The sequence below is a fragment of the Oncorhynchus mykiss genome, chromosome 10, assembly GCF_013265735.2.
Source record: "Oncorhynchus mykiss isolate Arlee chromosome 10, USDA_OmykA_1.1, whole genome shotgun sequence".
NCBI lineage: Eukaryota > Metazoa > Chordata > Actinopteri > Salmoniformes > Salmonidae > Oncorhynchus > Oncorhynchus mykiss.
The window spans coordinates 73,956,005-73,977,446 of record NC_048574.1 but is presented as its reverse complement, the minus strand read 5'-3'; the positions used below and the strand labels follow the sequence as shown (position 1 = coordinate 73,977,446).

The 21,442-nt window shown below is 41.5% G+C and overlaps 1 protein-coding gene across 1 annotated transcript; it reads left to right on the top strand.

The window, feature by feature from the left end:
* Positions 1–11,893: 11,893 nt before the first annotated feature.
* On the top strand, positions 11,894–21,174 carry LOC110534578 (GTPase IMAP family member 9-like). Its single transcript, XM_021619486.2, has 3 exons — positions 11,894–11,929; positions 19,153–19,227; positions 19,512–21,174. Exons 2-3 carry the CDS (start codon positions 19,221–19,223, stop codon positions 20,402–20,404), a joined length of 900 nt encoding a protein of 299 aa, XP_021475161.2. The 5' UTR covers positions 11,894–11,929; positions 19,153–19,220; the 3' UTR covers positions 20,405–21,174.
* The last annotated feature ends 268 nt before the right edge of the window (positions 21,175–21,442 follow it).

Here is a 21,442-nt window from a genome sequence, read left to right as displayed (position 1 = left end):
CCTAAAAGAAACAATAGCAAAGCACTCGCCGCTACTGTTTTGGTAGAGAAATGAGGTACAGGCCTGGAGAAATGTAACCACTCTCAAATTCATAGACAGAGCTATGGCTACTACAAGGACTGACCATCCATGATATAAACAAGTACAGTTTAACCATGTGTTGAGGCTATACAGTGTTAGTTTACATTTACATGTGTGATGTGCATGTCTTCATTAACCCAGGTGTATGTATCTGTCTCCAGGTGCAACTCATTACAATTAGGGGCGGGACTTGGCTGATATATACCTTGCGTACAAGTAGCAAAACACGTTGACTCACCCTACTTGTAGAGAAACACCAATACCATCCTCCTCTCATTCATGCTAATGAAACGGTCTATCACTCTGTCATACAGAACAGGCTTTCATTTTTTGTTGTCCTAGGCTACCTGGATAAAATGCTTGCTCGCTATCCTAATTTCCATTCATGGGCAACGTCAGCTAGTTAACATTAGCCTTCCACATCTAGCTACATATTGAACTTCCATCCAGGCGCACAAATATGTATGAGTTAATGGTTAGATCAGAATCGCCATTATAGTCATTGGCCGGAACGGAGAATTAAGTACAACCACAAGTCCAAATCCCTATCTCCATCCATGGCTAATTGAGGATAGGGTCCATTTTAGATAGCTTGTAGGGTCGCTAGCTTAATTTAGAGTGGCTATTGTAACTAGCCTTTGGTAGGGTTGCTAGCTAGCTTATTGTAAGGCCTTGTGGGGCCTACTCTAGGTCAATGAAGATAATCTGTTTTTACAAGAAATGGTATCGGACGTCAAATAAGTCACATGGTACCACAGTGGAGTGTCAGGAGGAGACCTTATAATCCTGACCAGTCTTCCACTTCTCCTTTTCTTTCACCACACGTTCCTCTTTTCATCTTTAACTTTCACTGTTGTTGTTGTGAAATATACAAACTGTATGTCAAATCTAAAGAATGTGCTGCATTAACAGACTCAACTCAGGGCTCGTATTTATCACGTCTCAGGATTGTGTAACCATGGCAGGGACAAGAGGCGTGATAGGAGAGACAGGATGGGTGATGGGATAGACAGGAGAGGTGATAGGAGAGACAGGAGGGGTGATAGGAGAGACAGGAGAGGTGAAAGGATAGACAGGAGAGGTGATAGGAGAGAGGAGAGGTGATAGGAGAGAGGAGGGGTGATAGGAGAGACAGGATGGGTGATGGGATAGACAGGAGAGGTGATAGGAGAGAGGAGGGGTGATAGGAGAGACAGGAGAGGTGATAGGATAGACAGGAGAGGTGATAGGAGAGAGGAGGGGTGATAGGAGAGAGGAGGGGTGATAGGAGAGACAGGATGGGTAATGGGATAGACAGGAGAGGTGATAGGAGAGAGGAGGGGTGATAGGAGAGACAGGGGGGTGATGGGATAGACAGGAGAGGTGATAGGAGAGACAGGAGAGGTGATAGGAGAGAGGAGGGGTGATAGGAGAGACAGGGGGGTGATGGGATAGACAGGAGAGGTGATAGGAGAGACAGGAGGGGTGATGGGAGAGACAGGAGGGGTGATGGGAGAGACAGGAGGTGTGATGGGAGAGACAGAAGGGGTGATAGGAGAGACAGGAGAGGTGATAGGAGAGACAGGAGGGGTGATAGGAGAGACAGGAGAGGTGATAGGAGAGACAGGAGGGGTGATGGGAGAGACAGGAGGGGTGATGGGAGAGACAGGAGGGGTGATGGGAGAGACAGGAGGGGTGATAGGAGAGACAGGAGGGTTATAGGAGGGACAGGAGGGGTGATAGGAGAGACAGGAGGGGTGATAGGAGAGACAGGAGGGGTGATAGGATAGACAGGAGGGGTGATAGGATAGACAGGGGGGTGATAGGAGAGACAGGAGGGGTGATAGGATAGACAGGAGGGGTGATAGGAGAGACAGGAGGGGTGATAGGATAGACGGGGGGGTGATAGGAGAGACAGGAGGGGTGATGGGAGAGACAGGAGGGGTGATAGGAGAGACAGGAGGGGTGATGGGAGAGACAGGAGGGGTGATGGGAGAGACAGGAGGGGTGATGGGAGAGACAGGAGGGGTGATAGGAGAGACAGGAGAGGTGATAGGAGAGACAGGAGGGGTGATGGGAGAGACAGGAGGGGTGATGGGAGAGACAGGAGGGGTGATGGGAGAGACAGGAGGGGTGATAGGAGAGACAGGAGGGGTGATAGGAGAGACAGGAGGGGTGATAGGATAGACAGGAGGGGTAATGGGATAGACAGGAGAGGTGATAGGAGAGAGGAGGGGTGATAGGAGAGACAGGAGGGGTGATGGGATAGACAGGAGAGGTGATAGGAGAGACAGGAGGGGTGATGGGAGAGACAGGAGAGGTGATAGGAGAGACAGGAGGGGTGATGGGAGAGACAGGAGGGGTGATAGGATAGACAGGATGGGTGATGGGATAGACAGGAGAGGTGATAGGAGAGACAGGGGGGTGATAGGATAGACAGGAGAGGTGATGGGAGAGAGTGGGGGTGATACGAGAGAGGACGGGTGATAGGAGAGACAGTAGGAGTGATGGGTTAGACAGGAGAGGGGATATGAGAGAGGAGGGGTGATAGGAGAGACATGAGGGGTGATGGGATAGACAGGAGAGGTGATAGGAGAGACAGGAGGGGTGACGGGAGAGACAGGAGGGGTGATGGGAGAGACAGGAGGGGTGATGGGAGAGACAGGAGGGGTGATGGGATAGACAGGAGGGGTGATAGGAGAGACAGGAGGGGTGATGGGATAGACAGGAGAGGTGATAGGAGAGAGGAGGGGTGATAGGAGAGACAGGAGGGGTGATGGGATAGACAGGAGAGGTGATAGGAGAGACAGTAGGGGTGATGGGAGAGACAGGAGGGGTGATGGGATAGACAGGAAGGGTGAGGGGAGAGACAGGAGGGGTGATAGGATAGACAGGAGGGGTGATAGGAGGGGTGATAGGAGAGGCAGGAGGGGTGATAGGATAGACAGGAGGGGTGATAGGATAGACAGGAGGGGTGATAGGAGGGGTGATAGGAGAGGCAGGAGGGGTGATAGGATAGACAGGAGGGGTGATAGGATAGACAGGAGGGGTGATAGGAGAGACAGGAGGGGTGATGGGAGAGACAGGAGGGGTGATGGGAGAGACAGGAGAGGTGATTGGAGAGACAGGAGGGGTGATGGGAGAGACAGGAGGGGTGATTGGAGACAGGAGCGGTGATGGGAGAGACAAGAGCGGTGATGGGAGACAGGAGGGGTGATGGGAGAAATGGGAATGGTGATAGTTTGAGCGGTGGCAGGTACGGGACATTTAAAATCACATGATTTCATTAGGATATGTTTCCGCAGTGAGTGTAGGGAGGGGGATATGGCCTAAAACTAATTTCTAGATTTTGAAAATGTTTTCTCAAAATTAAAGGTCAAATACACTGCATTAAAACAGTCAAAAATAATCTAATTAATTCCGAGTCTGTGAAATTAAACCTAGGCTGAATATAGGCCTTCCACAACCATAAGACCCACTAATTATTTAATTAATTGTTCTAAATAGTTGTACCTGCATTTTTCTGCATTAATCATTAATCTGGCTTTCAGGTTTGTCTATAAAAAAGCCCCTTTTGTAACAAATTTAACCAGAACCATGCATAACGCACATTCATTAATAATGTAGCAGGCATTATGGGAAATGAACACCGGTCTCAATACAAATATATCAAGCACAAGCCCACGTGCTGCTGAGTAGCCAGCAAATACTTATATTCCAAGTTTAGTTAACTTGGATCTAGGTATAATTTCACAAGCCCAGTTAACAAGGCAAAACAGTTGAATTGTTATGAACACACCCTTCTGTCCGTCTCCAACTGTTTGAACAGCATGCTAGACGGTCCACTTTGTGGACAGTGGCCTACTTTATTTCTCAGAATGAGAATGGGTTGTATTTTACCTTTATTTAACTAGGCAAGTCAGTTAAAAACAAATTCTTATTTACAATGACGGCCTACAACTGCCAAACCAGAACGATGCTGGGCCAACTGTGCAGCGCCTGATGGGACTCCCGATCACGACCGGTTGTGATACAGCCCAGGATTGAACCAGGGTCTGTAGTGACGATTTTATCACTGTGACGCAGTGCCTTACACCGCTGCGCCACTCTGGAGCCCCAGGGCATGGTTCGAAAGGTTCACTTTTCCTCTATTACAGTACGATAATGTCTCCATGTGTTTCAAGTGTCCACATGACCGATTATTTTGGACCAAACCTCAAATTCAAATTGCGAGTTGAAACCGTTTGTCAGAGGAAGAAGTGATCTCTCATCTTTGTTGTTGTGAGTGGTAGGTGGAGGGACTTGGGAGAAAGAGGCGAAGTGAGAGGTTTCACTCTCGCCAAAATCTGTCCAAAATAAGCCCAATGCGTTTCTTTGCATTTATTTTTAACCTTGTCGTTTGCCTTCCCACCTTTGAGACAACAACTCCTATTTTTAGGGTGGAGACATGAGCATCTTGTCATTATATACAGATCTCTGGTGTAAATGGGAAGGTGTGGATGGCTGAGGTCTCGTGCAGAGGTTTCTCTCCATTGATTTAGCTAGCTAACTAGCATTAGCTGTAAATTAGCTGTAAACTGGTCGAGGTGGCTTGTTCGCATTGGTGTGCAGTTGTAACTTGCTTGTATATCTAACTAACAAACAAACAAATATATGCACTGTCAATCAAAGACGCAGTGCCCAAGTCTCATCACATCAATCCTCAGCACTTAAAAAAGCATATCAAGCGAAGGGTTTTACGCTTGCTCAGTTCTTGGGTCTCGAGCACTGCAAGAGTGGACATTTTGAAATGGAAGTTACAGAACTCCCTCGTGTGCTTCTGTTATGGGGAAACGTCCTCAATTAAACTGACATTAAATGTGGAGAATGATACATTTGCATTTGTTGGTCATCAATTAGCCTTTTAAATGCTATTCTTATGTAGCCTACCATTTTATACAATAAATATGTGGAAATGATGATATCACTGGAGTCATTGCAAATCAATTTGTGCCACTTGTGTAGCCTACCTGGAGCTGGCAAATGGATTTAATAAATAGCCTATAACGTCAGTTTATTGTTGTTGTTGTAGCCTTGTGTTATTATGCAATTATTGATGGCCATGTTTAGTTAATGAAATTGGAAGTTATCAACTGTGATCATGGTAACAATTCTATCGCAATTGCATTAGATTGAAGGTAGATCAGTCAGATTAGGCTACACAGAAAAACAAATATACAATGGCTGTTGTTTACAAGCATAGGCCTAATTAGGTAATTTCCATATTTGTTTTAGTGATTTCGACTCCACCCTAGTTGCCTATTCCAGCAGGCTAACGGACAACGGAAGCACCTAGAAAGCGCCTCGCCTTGCTGAATAAATGAGTCTGTCAATTTTAACTAAGCAAGCTGCTAAATCGTTCGTCTTACATCTTGCCTAGGCTACTGTAGGCTATCTGAAATTAGATGAGGGCCTATCAGGGGTTATAGGCTACCTGCATCTAGCTAACCAAACCATGGAAAACTTGAGTTATAATCATAAACCCAGCCAATGGCTAGTCTTAACATCTGACACTGTCACGTCCTGACCTTAGTTCCTTTTTTATGTCTCTGTTTTAGTTTGGTCAAGGCGTGAGTTGGGGTGGGCATTCTATGTTTTGTAGTCTAGGTTTTGTATTTCTAGGTGTTTGGCCTGGTATGGTTCCCAATCAGAGGCACCTGGCAATCGTTGTCTCTGATTGAGAACCATACTTAGGCAGCCTGTTTTCCCACCATGGGTGTGGGTAGTTGTTTTCTGTCTTTGTGTGTCTGCACCAGACAGAACTGTTTCGTTTGTTCCACTTTGTTGTTTTTTTTGTTCTAGTGTTCAGTTTCTTTATTAAATCTACCATGAACACGTACAACGCTGCACCTTGGTCCTCTTCACCTTCTTCCACCTACGACAACCGTTACAGGCACATACTAACGACACAATTGCCATTCGTTTTATATTAGTCACATTTGCTCGCAATAATTATTATTGATGGAAAACCCAATTTTGTTTCTTGGGTCGTTAGAAGTTAAGTCGAGATTTCTTCTTAATTCGCTCGATGACGTTATGGAAAAATGGTTTATTGGCTAAATGTGGCAACTCCTCTCTAGCTGCGAACACTACTCTTTGAGCTAGTTTTCAGGCCTTGTTGGCGGGTTTTGAAAAGTCATTGGGCTAGAAATGTAGGCTTGACCTGGCAACCCTGATTGTGTATGTGTTCCATTCAGAGGTGAATGGACAAGACAAAATATTAAAGTGCCTTTGAAAGGGGTATGGTAGTAGGTGCCAGGCACACCGGTTTGTGTCCAGAACTGCAACGCTGCTGGGTTTTTCACGCTCAACAATTTCCCGTGTAAATCAAGAATGATTCACCACCCAAAGGACATCCAGCCAACTTGACACAGCTGTGGGATGCATTGGAGTCAACATGGACCAGCAGGTGATCCTAATGTTTGGTATACACAGTGTATGTAGACCTACTTGCAATATGACATTTCCAATTTAAAGGTTGTATATGAAAACAGAGGTCATGGAGAAGGAAACCCTTCACCCGGCAAGATAGTATTGTTTTTGACTTGATCAACAACAACAAAATGCACAATAAGAATTTAAAACCAACAGTTTGCAAAGGACTTTTGAACATTCTGGACGTTGAACGTTCTGAAACAATGGCATTCTGTCACTGGGAATAGCCTAATGTAAGCAGGTGTGAAAAGAACCACCTGAGCGGGATGCCCCACCTCCTGGTCTTGAGGAGAATAATAAAAAACTGACGGGGTTCTATTCTGCACTGTTCAGCCAATCCAGTACATGTAGAGGAGGAGTTAAGATGGAGTGTCACAATGAGGGGATTTGATTAATGTGTGAACCAGGCTAGGAAAATCAGGGATGCCTTGCCAGGGTGAGCTGGGTGCCACGGTCAAAGCCAACAGCGAAGTCGGCTGAAAAGAAAAGTGACGAATGTCAAGCAAGCTTAGTAATAAGTTGTGATGACACTGAATCCTAAGTGTTTTATTTAAGTAATAAGGCATGAGGGGGTGTGGTATATGGCCAATATACCACGGCTAAGGGCTGTTTTTAGCACGACACAGAGCAGAGTGCCTGGACACAGTCCTTAGCCAAGGTATATTGCTATTATAAACTGGTTACCAATGTAATTAGAGCAGTATAAATAAATGTGGTATATACCCGTGGTATATGGTCTGATATACCAAGGCTGTTAGCCAATCAGCATTCAGGACTCGAATCATCCAGTTCATAAAGAAACATATATTGCTTAACCACCCTTCCCAAGGAAAACGACTGAAATTGGATTTAAAAAGACATGTTTTATGTTCCTGAATGATTCATCATGCTGTTCTGTTGATATTATGGCTCTATTAGAGCTAGGCGCTCTGCCCTCACCGCTTTTGCCCGGTGACGTGAAGCCCGGTTTACCCCCCGGGTCAGTATAATAGAACTCCCTCCTTGTTAACAGCGAGACTCTCGTCCAAAAGCGGAAGGTGCATCACAGGCTATCTTCCTTTTCCCATGAATACAGGATGCATCCGATTGTGAGGGTGCTCAGAGAGCCTGTCAGGCAACAGTGCATATTCAAATCAAACGTTATTAGTATATTTCTATAGTACTATAGAAGAGGCCATATAAATGACAAGGAAAAGGATTCATACATTTTATGAAACCGATAGCATATTGCCTCATACCAGAATGAACATGGACCTGCCTATTCATTCATTTAGGTATCTGATGTTAGAAATCAAAAGATATTTCTTCCTGCATCCACATGTGATAGGCCTGTGATCAATGGCTTGCACTTCACCGTTGCAACATTGATCATGCAATGGATGCATGCACAGTCATGAGTTAAATTGAACCTTACCTACTTTATTAGATAAAAACCAGCGTAAAAAAAATCATCAACTCATTTATTGGAATATAACAGCAGGCCAAAGATAAGCTACCTCTTTTGAGCTATTGATTTATAGTATTTTTCTGTTGTCAACACTTTCTACCACAGCACAGTTGTCACGGCAGATTTCCTCCTCTTCGTCCGAATAGGGGTAGCTCAGGACTGAAGGGCAGCTCCGGACTGAGGGGCAGCTCCGGACTGAGGGGTAGCTCAGGACTGAGGGGCAGCTCCGGACTGAAGGGCAGCTCCGGACTGAAGGGCAGCTCCGGACTGAAGGGCAGCTCCGGACTGAAGGGCAGCTCCGGACTGAAGGGCAGCTCCGGACTGAAGGGCAGCTCCGGACTGAGGGGTAGCTCAGGACTGAAGGGTAGCTCTGGACTGAGGGGCAGCTCAGGACTGAGGGGCAGCTCAGAACTGAGGGGCAGCTCCGGACTGAAGGGCAGCTTTGGACTAACTGACGGCTCTGGCAGCTCCTGGCTGGTGGACGGCTCTTGCAGCTCCTGGCTGGCTGACGGCTCTGGCAGCTCCTGGCTGGTTGACGGCTCTTGCGGCTCCTGGCTGGCTGACGGCTCTGGCGGCTCCTGGCTGGTGGACGGCTCTTGCAGCTCCTGGCTGGCTGACGGCTCTGGCAGCTCCTGGCTGAATGGCAGCTCTGGCGGCTCAGGACAGACTGGCGGCTCTGGCGGCTCAGGACAGACTGGTGGCTCTGGCGGCTCAGGACAGACTGGCGGCTCTGGTGGCTCAGGACAGACGGGAGACTCTGGCGACTCAGGACAGATGGGAGACTCTGGCGGCTCAGGACAGACGGGAGACTCTGGCGGCTCAGGACAGACGGGAGACTCTGGCGGCTCTGGAGAGACGGGAGAATCTAGCAGCTCTGGAGAGACGGGAGACTTTGGCGGCACTGGAGAGACGGGAGACTCTGGCGGCGCTGGAGAGGAGGAAGGCTCTAGCAGCACCTGTGGGCAAAAGCCGGAGAGACAGCCTGGTGCGGGGGCTGCCACCGGAGGGCTGGTGCGTGGAGGTGGCACTGGATAGACCGGTCCGTGAAGGCGCACTGGAGATCTTGAGAGCAGGGCTGGCACCATCCGCCCTGGCTGGATCTTCACCCTAGCCCGGCAGATGTGGGGAGCTGGGATGTAGCGCACTGGGCTAAGCACACGTACTGGGGATATTGTGCGTTCCACCGCAAAACATGGTGCCTGACCAGTACAACGCCCGCCACGGTTATCACGGCTAGGAGCGCTGTAGCGCTGAGCTGGCACATGACGTGCAGGGCTACGGAGGTGCACTGGAGGCCTGGTGCATGAGGCTGGCACAGTCTTCACCAGACGACTAGCACGCACCTCAGGACGAGTACGGAGAGCTGACCCAGGTGACATCAAATCCCCGACACGCTTCGTCGGGCGGATGTCGTGCCTCATGCACCAACACAGCACCTCCCTCATAACTCTCTCCTCCAATTTTCCCATGAACTCCTTCACTGTCTCTGCTTCGCTCACCTCCAACACCGCCCTGACCGGCTCTGGTTTTCTCCTTGGCTCCTTAAGGTAAACAGGGGGAGTCGGCTCAGGTCTGCTATCATCTTTGCAGCAGTGCTGATGACAGTAGTGGTCTTATGCAAGATGAAAACATGTCCTCCTCTGGAGGAAGCAGTAGTGCTAGCCAGTAAGACAGGAGAGACACTTTGGGAAATGGTGAAGGATAGTATAGCTGGGAAGGCATTGCTTCTCACAACAGCAACAGGAGGAACAATGTACATAATCATTAACCTAATAATGAGGAGATAGATGGTTGGAAAATACTACCATGTCCCTCATATGAGAGGGTCAAATCAAATGAATCACATCTGGTTGACTTTCTTTTTGAATATGAAGAGTATTAAGAGCATTCTCTCCTGTTTTAGAGAATGGGTGTTGGGTTTTACCAGAAAGACACACAGTAACATTTAAAAAGCATTACAAATCCAGTACTGGTGGATTTGTCAAAAAATAAAAGTAATCATAGATCAATATAAACTTACAAAAACTGATAAAGAAGCAGTGTGATTATTGTTGGTGGCTGTTGTGTGATTTTCATCAGCACTGTTGTTGTAAATACAGCATATGAGATTATACGGGTAATATGCATGTAGTTGGTTATAGATGATTATACTGTCACTCTGTTAGAAGACTGATACAACAATACCCGGGTCAGTCAGTCAAGTATCAATGTAGGCCGTTTGACGAGTTCTGATGATAGAGAGAAACTCAAAGTATTGTTTAATTGTTTGTGATATACACTACATCTGAAGCGCATACAAACTGAAACACACTTCTATCTCCAAACTAAGAATGCACACTATAGCTAACCACCCCTGGTTCCTTATACTGTATGTCTTCGTGTAACCAATGGCTTGAACGTTTCAGTGTTGCCTTGTGGATCAATCTGACAGTGGTAAATAAAACTGAGGCTATTTGATGCTTTTAAATTATTTTTGCGAGGGCGTTTCCCCCCTTTTCTTTTATCATTCACTAACAAATGTCAAATTTAAAATAAAATAAAAATCACAAGTCGATCCCTCTGAAGACTGATTTTACATGGTGCATGTTTGAATGGATGGCTAACTGGTTGAACTGATGTTTATCCTTCTTGTTTGAAGGTTCCGTCAACTGTAAATGTTGTAATATGCCCAAAACAATTGCATGTACTGCACCATTATTGAGTAGTTGTTAAATAAAGACAGTACAACTGCCACAAAGAATAGGCAGTTCATAATTCATTTAATGCATTCAATTAGCTTGTTATGTAATATATATATATATATATATATATATATATATATATATATATATATATATTTATTTTTTACCACAGACAAAACTTGTGAAATTATGATTGTATGTAAGGGACTACATACCAAAATAAAATGCCTTGTAACATTACATGTGATATTTAAATAATTTTCAGTCACAGAATGAGTAAGGTCAGGCTACATAAGACATGAACTACAGCATGACTGTCCATCTCCTTTACGGTAGGCATAGTACTACCAATACAGCTCTCATTCTCTCCTCGGGAGCAGGATGAATGATGACTGGCTAAGCATAAATAGTTCATATTCATTTCATAGTTACTTCATGGCACTGTAAATTAAAATGACACTAAAAATACCACTTGACATTGTTGAATCCATCAGGTACTGTAAAATGAACAGTAAACAATGTCTGCTAAATTTCCTAAATATTATATTGATGCTGTAAAAATATTGCTTTCTGATTCGTGTATTTTCCTCATAAAAAATATACAGTATATATAAACATTTATTAAACACTTTATTCAACTTTTGCACTGTTATACTTTAATAATTTCCAGTCCAGTGTCTTTCTGTACAAACCAAACCCATAGTAATTGGCAGCTTTAAAATACACATTACTACAATGTGAAGTCCAAACCATAGACTCTGAACATTTAGAGTAATGCTATGCTTCGAACACACCGACTAGGTCGCAGAATCATCAAGATATGTGTGTAACAAAAGTTCAACATTCACCTTCTGCTATCATTTCTGTCAACCCGTTTACGCATACAGTTTGACGCACACGTTCGATAAATTCAACGTATGCACCACACAGAACGCACTGCAACTGCCTCTGCAACGCAATGCTGCAAGGCAAACGCAGCGTTCCATTGGAAATGAGTGTACTTCTGGTGTACCAAAACGCCATAACACAGTCGGTGTGTTTGAAGCGACAGCCTACAATCTAATTAACATAATTTAAAAATCCCCATCAAAATCAGTCTGTTTATGCTAGAGAGATTTTTTTTTGCCTGGGCTGCGCCATGATTTACAATAAATCACCTGACTAGAAAGCAACAACGTTCTTACGCCCCACAGTGCTATAAAACGTCGGCTGCATCTCCAATTGTAGACATACGACTCTAGATACCCAGCTCAACAGGCAGGCAAAGGTAAGGACGTCTATAAAGTTACTCATACTAGGCATAAGCCTGAGCCACATTCTTTTTGCATGTTTTGATGCAACAAATGGGTTTTCTTGCCAAATGGACATTAACACAATGAAGAATAACTAAGTTTATTAACTGTGAAACGTTTTATTTTACAACAATTCATTTTATACAAATCCTTCTCTAATAGGTTTATTGTAACAATAGAGTAACTAATGAATACATGTCATTTGTAAATGAATGCATTATTATGTCAGTATTATGATGTAGTCATTATGATGTAGGCGTTATGCACATTCCTAAAACGGGACTAATATGGACTTATTACACATACTGCACCTACATTTATTTCTGACAATGAATTCTATAATTTTGCTGCCTTCACTATAAAAGCTCTCTTACCTTTTTTAAAGCTAGAATATTTAATTGAAACAATAACAAAGCGTCCTCCTCACCCCTGATGCTAAAACGCTAAGGGGTGGAGCTGGAGAAATGTAAACACTCTCAAATTCATAGACTGAGATATGGATTGACTGAGATTTATGGTGGATTGCACCAACATGGATTAACTCTTAAACTGAGTTAAATCAAGCTTTGTATATTAATCTTGTTGCACCAAACTTTAAACCTAGTTTTAAATTACTCCTAATTGTAATCGTTCTTCTAAACTAAGTTTAAGTTTTACTTTAAACTAAAATCACATTTTATCTTGTTACTCCATTGTTTTTAAATCAAATTTAAATGTAGTTTAGATTAAATCTAAACTGTTTGAGGTTGAAGTGAATCAAATGTCAGTGTTGTATTTTTCGTGTAACAAGGTTTTTTGAATCATGTGGCCTCATGTATTGTCAACTAGCCAGCTAACTAATTTGACAAAATAATTTATTTCATCAGCCTGATCTGAAAACTCACTGGTTTGGTGCTGGTTTGTTTCCATATAAATATAATTTGAACATATTGCTAATATAATTAGGCAAGTCAGTTAAGAACAAATACTTATTTTCAATGACGGCCTAGGAACACCTTGTTCAGGAGCAGAACTACAGATGTTTACCTTGTCAGCTCGGGGATTCGATCATTCAACCTTTCAGTTCCTAGTCCACCGCTCTAACGACTAGGCTACCTGCCACCCCAAATTTAGGCTTCCTGCTACTACTTCATAGTTTAGTTATTTAACCTTAGATTAACTCATCCATGTTTAAAATTAAGTGGTGCAACACCTCTGATTTATTTTTAACCTAGATGTACAATTTCTGGATTTAGTCTAATCTAAAATGATTATATGTCCATTGCGCTTCCGGTTCACTAGTATGAACGAAATCGCGAACAGCTTTTTTTTGTTCCAGCCCTCAAGAACTGTTGTCAACTAAAGATGATTATCCGTTTCCATCTGCCCATTTATTGTCTGTATCCAGACGACTTGTCCCCAGAGCTTCGTAAACAGTTAATATATTTCCCTACGGTGTTGAGGCCTGCAAATAAGAAGAATGAGAGGCTCAATTAAATATGTTACAGAACTGCTGTATTTGAAGCACAACTCCCTTCTGCCCAGTTTCCCTGCCTGACGTTGCAAATGCAATAGCTATATTTAACATCCACGTAAGTGTTGCTTCTGCAGAGAGATCATTTTCTAAGCTACATCTCAAAAAATAACTACCTAAGACACACAATGTCTCAGGAAATATTGTCTGGGTTGGCAATATTCAGTATAGAAAGCAGTCAGGTCTGCAACCTGGACCTACAGGCAAAACATTTGTACCCAAAATACGGAAACACAACAAACGAGGACTTCAGGACACCAGGGGAGTCTCTCAAATTAGAATTTAATTGGATTGAAATTACCATGAATATTCCAGCCCGTTTGTGTAGGCTGTTAACCATATAAAACCTGCTGAGTTCAACAATACATAGGGGCTGAATTTATCCTCAAGCCGACTACTTTATACCTCTGAGTAACCTTCATTTTTATCCCTCTCAAATTTACTTCAATGCAACAAATATTGGCTTATAGTAAACACAATAAAGAACAACGCTTAGTTAACCGCTAATTTGATCTGAAACTTGGACATTTTGAAGAAAAAATGTGCGAAAAAGCAAAGGGAGGAGAAGGCAGTTGCTAGCTGACCACTCAAACATCGGAGAAAAACCGCCACCTGACTCCTCAGGAGAAGACATGGAGGAATCTGGACACTCGGCTGATTCTGAAAATCCAGTCAATAGTCCCGCACCCAAAAAGACACAGAAATAATTGTCTTTGCGCGAACTCCAGGTCAACATAATCGATGCTGTCTCTGCAAAGATAAACGAAAGAGACGATGGTCTGGAGAAAATGATACGCGAAAACACATCAAAAATCAGCAAACTGAGCGTTCTAGTTTTGAATTGTGGTGTTATGGTTTACAAGTTAAGACTTCTGTTAATACATATACATGAAGCAACTTTTTATAGAGAGGGTATAGTTGAGTTTGCATAGTATTTTTCCTTCTGTTCTATATGGACTTGAAGTTTATGTCAATCAATGCCAGGGGGATACGAAACCTGTTGAAGAGAAAAGTTATTTTTTTGTTTTGTAAGGACTACAACGCAGATCTTGTATTCGTTCAAGAAACACATTACTGCAAAGAGGACTATAATTATTGGATAAATCAGTGGGGCAGTGTCATTCTTTGGCCCACGGGACTAATCATTCAACTGAGGTTGCAATTTATGCACACAATTTCAAAGGGAAATGTGTGTTTACTCAAATGGACACGGATGGACATGTAATGGACAGATTATTTGTGTTGTGTAATGTATATGGATACTGTTCTAGTCCTCCAAATAACTTACTTCTAGAGGAAATTGAGGAAATTCTTAAAAGTCTTCTGAGAAAATATCCATCCAGTCAGATTATAGTTGGTGGAGATTTTAATATGGTTTATTCTGATGAGATTGATAGATTGCCCAATAGGCCTAACATTGGTATGAACAAGTTGGTGAATTTCTGCCAAAGCCTGGACTTAATTGACAAATGGAGAGTTAATAACCCTGGAGAGAAACAGTACACATGGAGTAATAGAGATCGTTCACTACAATGAAGAATTGACTTGTGGGTGATAACCTCTAGTCTTGAGCCCAACACAGTAGAGGTCAAAATACTGCCTGCAGTCCTGACAGATCATAAAGTCATATGGCTGACTGTTAGAATGTGCAGTAATGATGGTAAGAAATACTCTGGTGGTTATTGGAAATTAAATAACTCATTGTTATTGCATGATTATTTAAAAAATGGGATTAAGAATCTAATTTATGTTTACTGGATTTTAGATTAGCTTTGGATATTGTGAAGCAGTTCTCCAAAATTTCAGATTTGGTATTAAATCTTTCCAAATGTGAGGTGTTTGTTCTGAAAGGAGCTGTCAATCCAGCAGATTGTATCATCTCTGAAAAAGATACTGTAACCTACCTCGGTATAAAGATTACCAAAAACCTCAAGGCTGTGAATGTTCTTAATTTGAACCCTGTAACTGAATCTGTCAACAACACAAATATCCTCATGGTTAGGGAGGGATTTGAGTTTATTTTACTTATTTTTTATTTCACCTTTATTTAACCAGGAGGCCAGTTGAGAACAACTTCTCATTTGCAACTGCGACCTGGCCAAGATAAAGCATAGCAGTGTGAACAGACAACAACACAGAGTTACACATGGAATAAACAATAAACAATAAACAAGTCAATAACATAGTAGAAAAAAAAGAATCTACTGTATATACATTGTGTGCAAAAGGCATGAGGAGGTAGGCAATAAATAGGCCATAAGGGTGAATAATTACAATGTAGCAGATTAACACTGGAGTGATAAATGATCAGATGAACATGTGCAGATAGAGATGCTGGTGTGCAAAAGAGCAGAAAAGTAAATAAAAAACAGTATGGGGATGAGGTAGGTAAATTGGGTGGGCTATATACCGATGGACTATGTACAGCTGCAGCGATCAGTTAGCTGCTCAGATAGCAGATGTTTAAAGTTGGTGAGGGAGATAAAAGTCTCCAACTTCAGAGATTTTTGCAATTTGTTCCACTCGCAGGCAGCAGAGAACTGGAAGGAAACGCGGCCTAATGAGGTTTTGGCTTTAGGGGGGATCAGTGAAATACACTTGAGTCTTCAAGGAAGGGTGCTTTTATCCAAAGCCGAGTGGCTATCTTGTGCATCCTATCTTTTTTCATCTATTGACATTCCCAAATCCACTTGCTGTACCTTAGATAGGCTATTGTACAACTTCATATTGAAAAACAAGCCACATCAGATAATAAGAGATGTTATCACCAACAGGGTTTGTGATGGCGGTCTAAATGTCTTAGACTCCACTCTCTTCAATCCGATATCAAAAATCAACTGGCTTAAAAGGTACATAAAAAATCCTCAGAGTTTCTGGAATATTATACCTCATTTTGTTTTTCAGAAGCTAGGAGGGCTTCATATTTTACTACAATGTCCATATATTGTGGGTAAACTTCCTGTGAAATTGGCGGCTTTTCACCAGCAGGCTTTAATGTGCTGTGATTTGTAGTATAAACACAACTTTTCACCTCATAAATGTTTTATATCTAATAATGGGTCGATATTACATAGAAACAAGATGTTATTTTACCGTAACTGGTTGTCGAAAAACATTGTCCTTGTCAGCCAATTAGTATTAGTGGGAATCTATTTACGCGAAGATAATTTATGGAAAGATACAACTTTAAGATTTCAAGCAAGGAATATGACATGTTTATAAAAGCTATACCTAGTGGGATAACATCTTTACTTCAGAATAATGCATATTTTGGAATATCTCATATTGTAAGCGATATCAAGGTGAATAGCATAGGTTTACTAGATAAGAAATTCAACAATCGTTTATTAAGGGATATTTTCTACAGGAAGTCTATTCCCTCTGCGATATTTTGTTGGGCTTCATCATTTGATGTAAACTGGCGCCGTGCTTGGCTCACTGCACACACATTTATGGTGACCAATAAAGTAAAGGAGATCTCCTTTAAGATTATCCTTAGATTCCATCCGTGTAATAGCTTGATTTCTAAATATATACCTGATGTTACCAGTGAATGCAATTTTTGTGAACTAGAAACTGAATCGATTGAACACTTATTCTGTCATTGTTTATATAGTGAAGTGTTCTGGACTGATGTAAAACTATTTCTTGGCAACAAAATGCATACAACCATTGAAGTTAGACATATTATTTTACTACACTGATTCCACAATTGAACGTGAGTATGTCATAAATCTCTTTATTTTATTAGGACAATTTTTCAAACACAAAACAGAATTATGAAGAAAAAGGCCCTTTTCTTATATAAAAAAAAATGTTATTTGGATAACTATTTAGAGTCAATAAAATGTATACAAAACAAAATGTCCCCCCCCAAAATTCGCTACATGTTTGTATTTGTAATTATATATCTGTAATATCTGTAATTATATATTTGTTTCTCTTATTTCTTCGTGGAATCCCTCTGGCTGTTCTGTTTATGTTTGGCATGTTACTGTTTAAAATGTATTATTATTTTTTAAATTTCATGATTTGATTTTTTTTTATAGGGCGGGGGCAAATAAACTGCCTCGTGCCAGTGTCCGAGGCCTAGGGGAATAACACACCTGTTATAAATCAGATACAAACGTGTCATAATGCAGTGCAGGGCCGGCATTAGAACTAATCAGTTGGACACGCATTTGATTTCCATAGGTTGGCACGTTTTTTTCCCACGGGACCTCCTATGTGTTTAAAATTGTTTTCATCGTATTGTGGCATGAACACAACCAGTCATGATGTTGTTTTCATCTGATCGTCAAACAAATCACTTGAAAAAGTAGATTACCTTCAAACGTTCGTCCAAAATGATTCCATCCGAACAATGGACTGTAAACTGCCAACTTTTTCAATTGGCAAGCGGCTGAATCTGGCTCACCTGAGAAAACATCCAGTAAATTCAGAAAATGTTCAGTAAATTCACAATGTTTGTGCTTATATCATTAACAGTTAGCTCTAAGTATAAGCAAGTGCAGGCAAACAGCAAGGAGGACAATGATGTCTGTATCCTCTGTTGAAAATCTGTCTGTGCACCCTTTTGAAAGGCGTCTTAGATGAACAGTGGTGGAAAATGGATCCAATTGTCATACTTGAGTAAAAGTAAAGATTCCTTAATAAAAAATGACTCAAGTAAAAGTGAAAGTCCCCCAGTAAAATATCACTTGAGTAAAAGTCTAAAAGTTTTTGGTTTTAATTATACTTTAGTATCAAAAGTAAAAATACAATTACAAATAATTTGAGATTCCTTATGTTAAGCAAACCCGTTGGCGCCATATTCTTGTTTTTTTTAGCCAGGGGCTATCTCCAACACTCAGACATAATTTACAAACGAAGCATGTGGGTTTAGTGAGTCCACCAGATCAGAGGCAGTAGGGATGACCAGGGATGTTCTCTATTTAGTCAGTCCTCCAGATCAGAGGCAGTAGTGATGACCAGGGATGTTCTCTTGATAAGTGTGTGCATTAGACCATTTTCCTGTCCTGCTAAGCATTAAAATTGTAACGAGTACTTTTGGGTGTCAGGGAAAATGCATGGAGTAAAAAGTAAATTATTTTCTTTAGAAATGTAGTGAATTAAAAGTACAAGTTATCAAAAATATAAATAGTAAAGTACAGATACCCCCAAAAAACTACTTAAGTAGTACATTTAAAGTATTTTTTATTAAGTACTTTACACCACGCTCTTGTGTGTGCCTCTTCCTGGTCTCATTCCAGCATTGATGTCAGAGAGCCATTTGAAACCACAGACATTTTGAAAATCTCCTGTTTGTTGTTAGGGTTTCTGAGAAAGTCAGAGAACTTCCATGGAAGTTGGTTGTCTCCCCAACTTGAGAGTCTTTAGACCATCTTCTTTGTATGTGTCCCACACAATATTGGTGCTATTGCAGTTTTTCAACTGATGCTCAACCCAAGGCAGAAAGACTACTGCCATAGTCACCCAAATGTAGAAACTATGTATGTAGGCAAGGAACGGACAATGACAGTTCCGTCAATGATGTTTCCTTGATTTTGGCAGTTACCTGTAGATAACATCATTGTTTATTTGCTTAGAGTTTGTATTTTATAGACAAAAAATATTAGTCTAAGAAGCTATGAGAGACTTCACACTTCTCTCTACAGAAACAACATTTCCTTTTTCATCCAACAGAGACCCTGATTTCTCTGGTTGGAAAGACTGTTCCTTGGAAAAGATTGGCAGCACTCCAAAACCCAAACATGACTGGTGAGTACTTAGTCTACAATAATCGGTTTATTTGTTTAATGTGTTTTCACAAAATAATGTTTTATTACATTATTAATACATTTGATTAAAAATGAATGTAGGCTTGAAACTTAATTTATAGATAATGTCCTTGTTAATTTGCTAACAGTTCATATTCTATAAACCATCAATGTTTAATAAGTAATGTGAGACTGATCATATCAGTAGCTATTCTGTATGATGACCAAACAGAAAGAACATCAGACTTCTTTCTACAGTAACAACATGTCTTTCTTATCCAACAGAACAAAATAAAGAGGTCCGGATTGTTCTGGTTGGAAAGATTGGTTCTGGGAAGAGCGCAACAGGAAACGCCATCCTGGGGAGAAAAGCGTTTGAATCCAAAATGTCCTCTATTTCTGTGACATCCTCAAGTAAAAAGAAAAGAGGAAATGTGGGAGGGCAACATGTAGCTGTCATCGACACACCAGGCTTGTTTGACACCAAGTTAACACAGGAGGAGGCACTGAAAGAGATCTCACAGTGCCTGCTATTCTCCGCTCCTGGTCCCCATGTGTTCCTGGTTGTTCTCAAGCTGGGAGGATTCACTGAAGAGCAGCAGGAAATTGTGAAGATGATCCAGACATTATTTGGTGATGAAGCATCGAAATACACCATGGTTGTCTTCACACATGGAGACCTTCTTGATGATGTAACAATTGAAGACTTCCTGCATGGAAATCCCAAACTGGAAAGTTTCATTACCAAATGTAATGGGGGATATCATGTCTTCAAAAACAAAGATCAGAATCCCTCCCAGGTCCCTGAGCTCCTTGAGAAGATAAACAAGATGGTGACGATGAATGGAGGAAACCACTACACCACTGAGATGTTCCAGGAGGCTGAGAGAGTGATTGAAGAAGAGAAGAACAGGATCTTGAGAGAGAATGAAGAGAAGATACACAAAGAGAGGGAAGAACTGAAGGCAACGTTTGAAGGAGTGTGTCTAAGAGAAGAAGTAGAGAAGCTGGGGATAAAACAGGAAAGAAAAGCTAGAAAGAATGCTGAGAAATTTAGCAAAATGGGAACAGGTGCTACAATCGGAGCGGCTTTGGGAACATTTGGAGGCCCAGTTGGTATGTCAGTTGGTGCAGCAGTGGGAGCTGCAGTGGGAGCTGGAGCATGCAGTACTCAATGAGAGTCCGTAGATAACAGTGCTGTACCTTCTACAAGTTGTTTGACTTCATTACTTGATATTGAAAGCTTCCTCTATATACACAGAGTCAACACAACATATGTTATTGTAGCCTACATTAAAAATGATACTCAGGGGGTTGATGAACACATATTTAGCTGTTTTTGTTATTATGTTTTACTGATCACAAGAAAAGGTTGTTGTATTGAGGTAGATTTTATTAGGAGTAACAGACACCTGCAAAAGATGGGAGGCACTCACTAATAAAGTATTACTTATATGTATTATTAACACTCACTAATAAAGTATTACTTAGATGTATTGTTAACACTCACTAATGAAGTATTACTTATATGTATTATTAACACTCACTAATGAAGTATTACTTATATGTATTATTAACACTCACTAATGAAGTATTACTTAGATGTATTATTAACACTCACAATGGACACATTTCAGCCATCAAGCATTTCCCTTTTGGACATAATGTCATTAATTACATCATCCATGTGATAATTCTGTATTGTGTTGTTCTTATGACCTCACAGAACCATGGTTCTCATAATTGAAAGAACGCCTCATTATCCACTATGCACCACAGTCAATTTATCCCCTCATGTTGCATGAACTTAAACTTGATGCATTACTGACACTTTGAAGTCAACACATAAGTGTCTAAAGGGCAGGGAGTTCTAATGCAAAGACCCATTTTCTATCAAATCATGTGACTTAGGCTTCTAAATCACACTCAAAGAGATGGCAGCATAACAGGAAGGATATACCTAAAGGGGAAGTAACATTTCTGAAGAAGAGGTGGGAATATTGTGTATTAATGGTCTTCTTCAAATCTCTGTGTTTTGAGTAGAAGTTTTTTTCACCACCCGTAAAGGTAGGAATGGTGCTGGTAACGGGCAGGAAGTTGAAATGTAAAATCATGTGAATTAAGCTGCACTTACGTATGTCATATTATCAGAATATATTGTTTCTGTTCACACACATTTTGGATAAAATTGTTTAATCAACCAAAAAAACAATAAA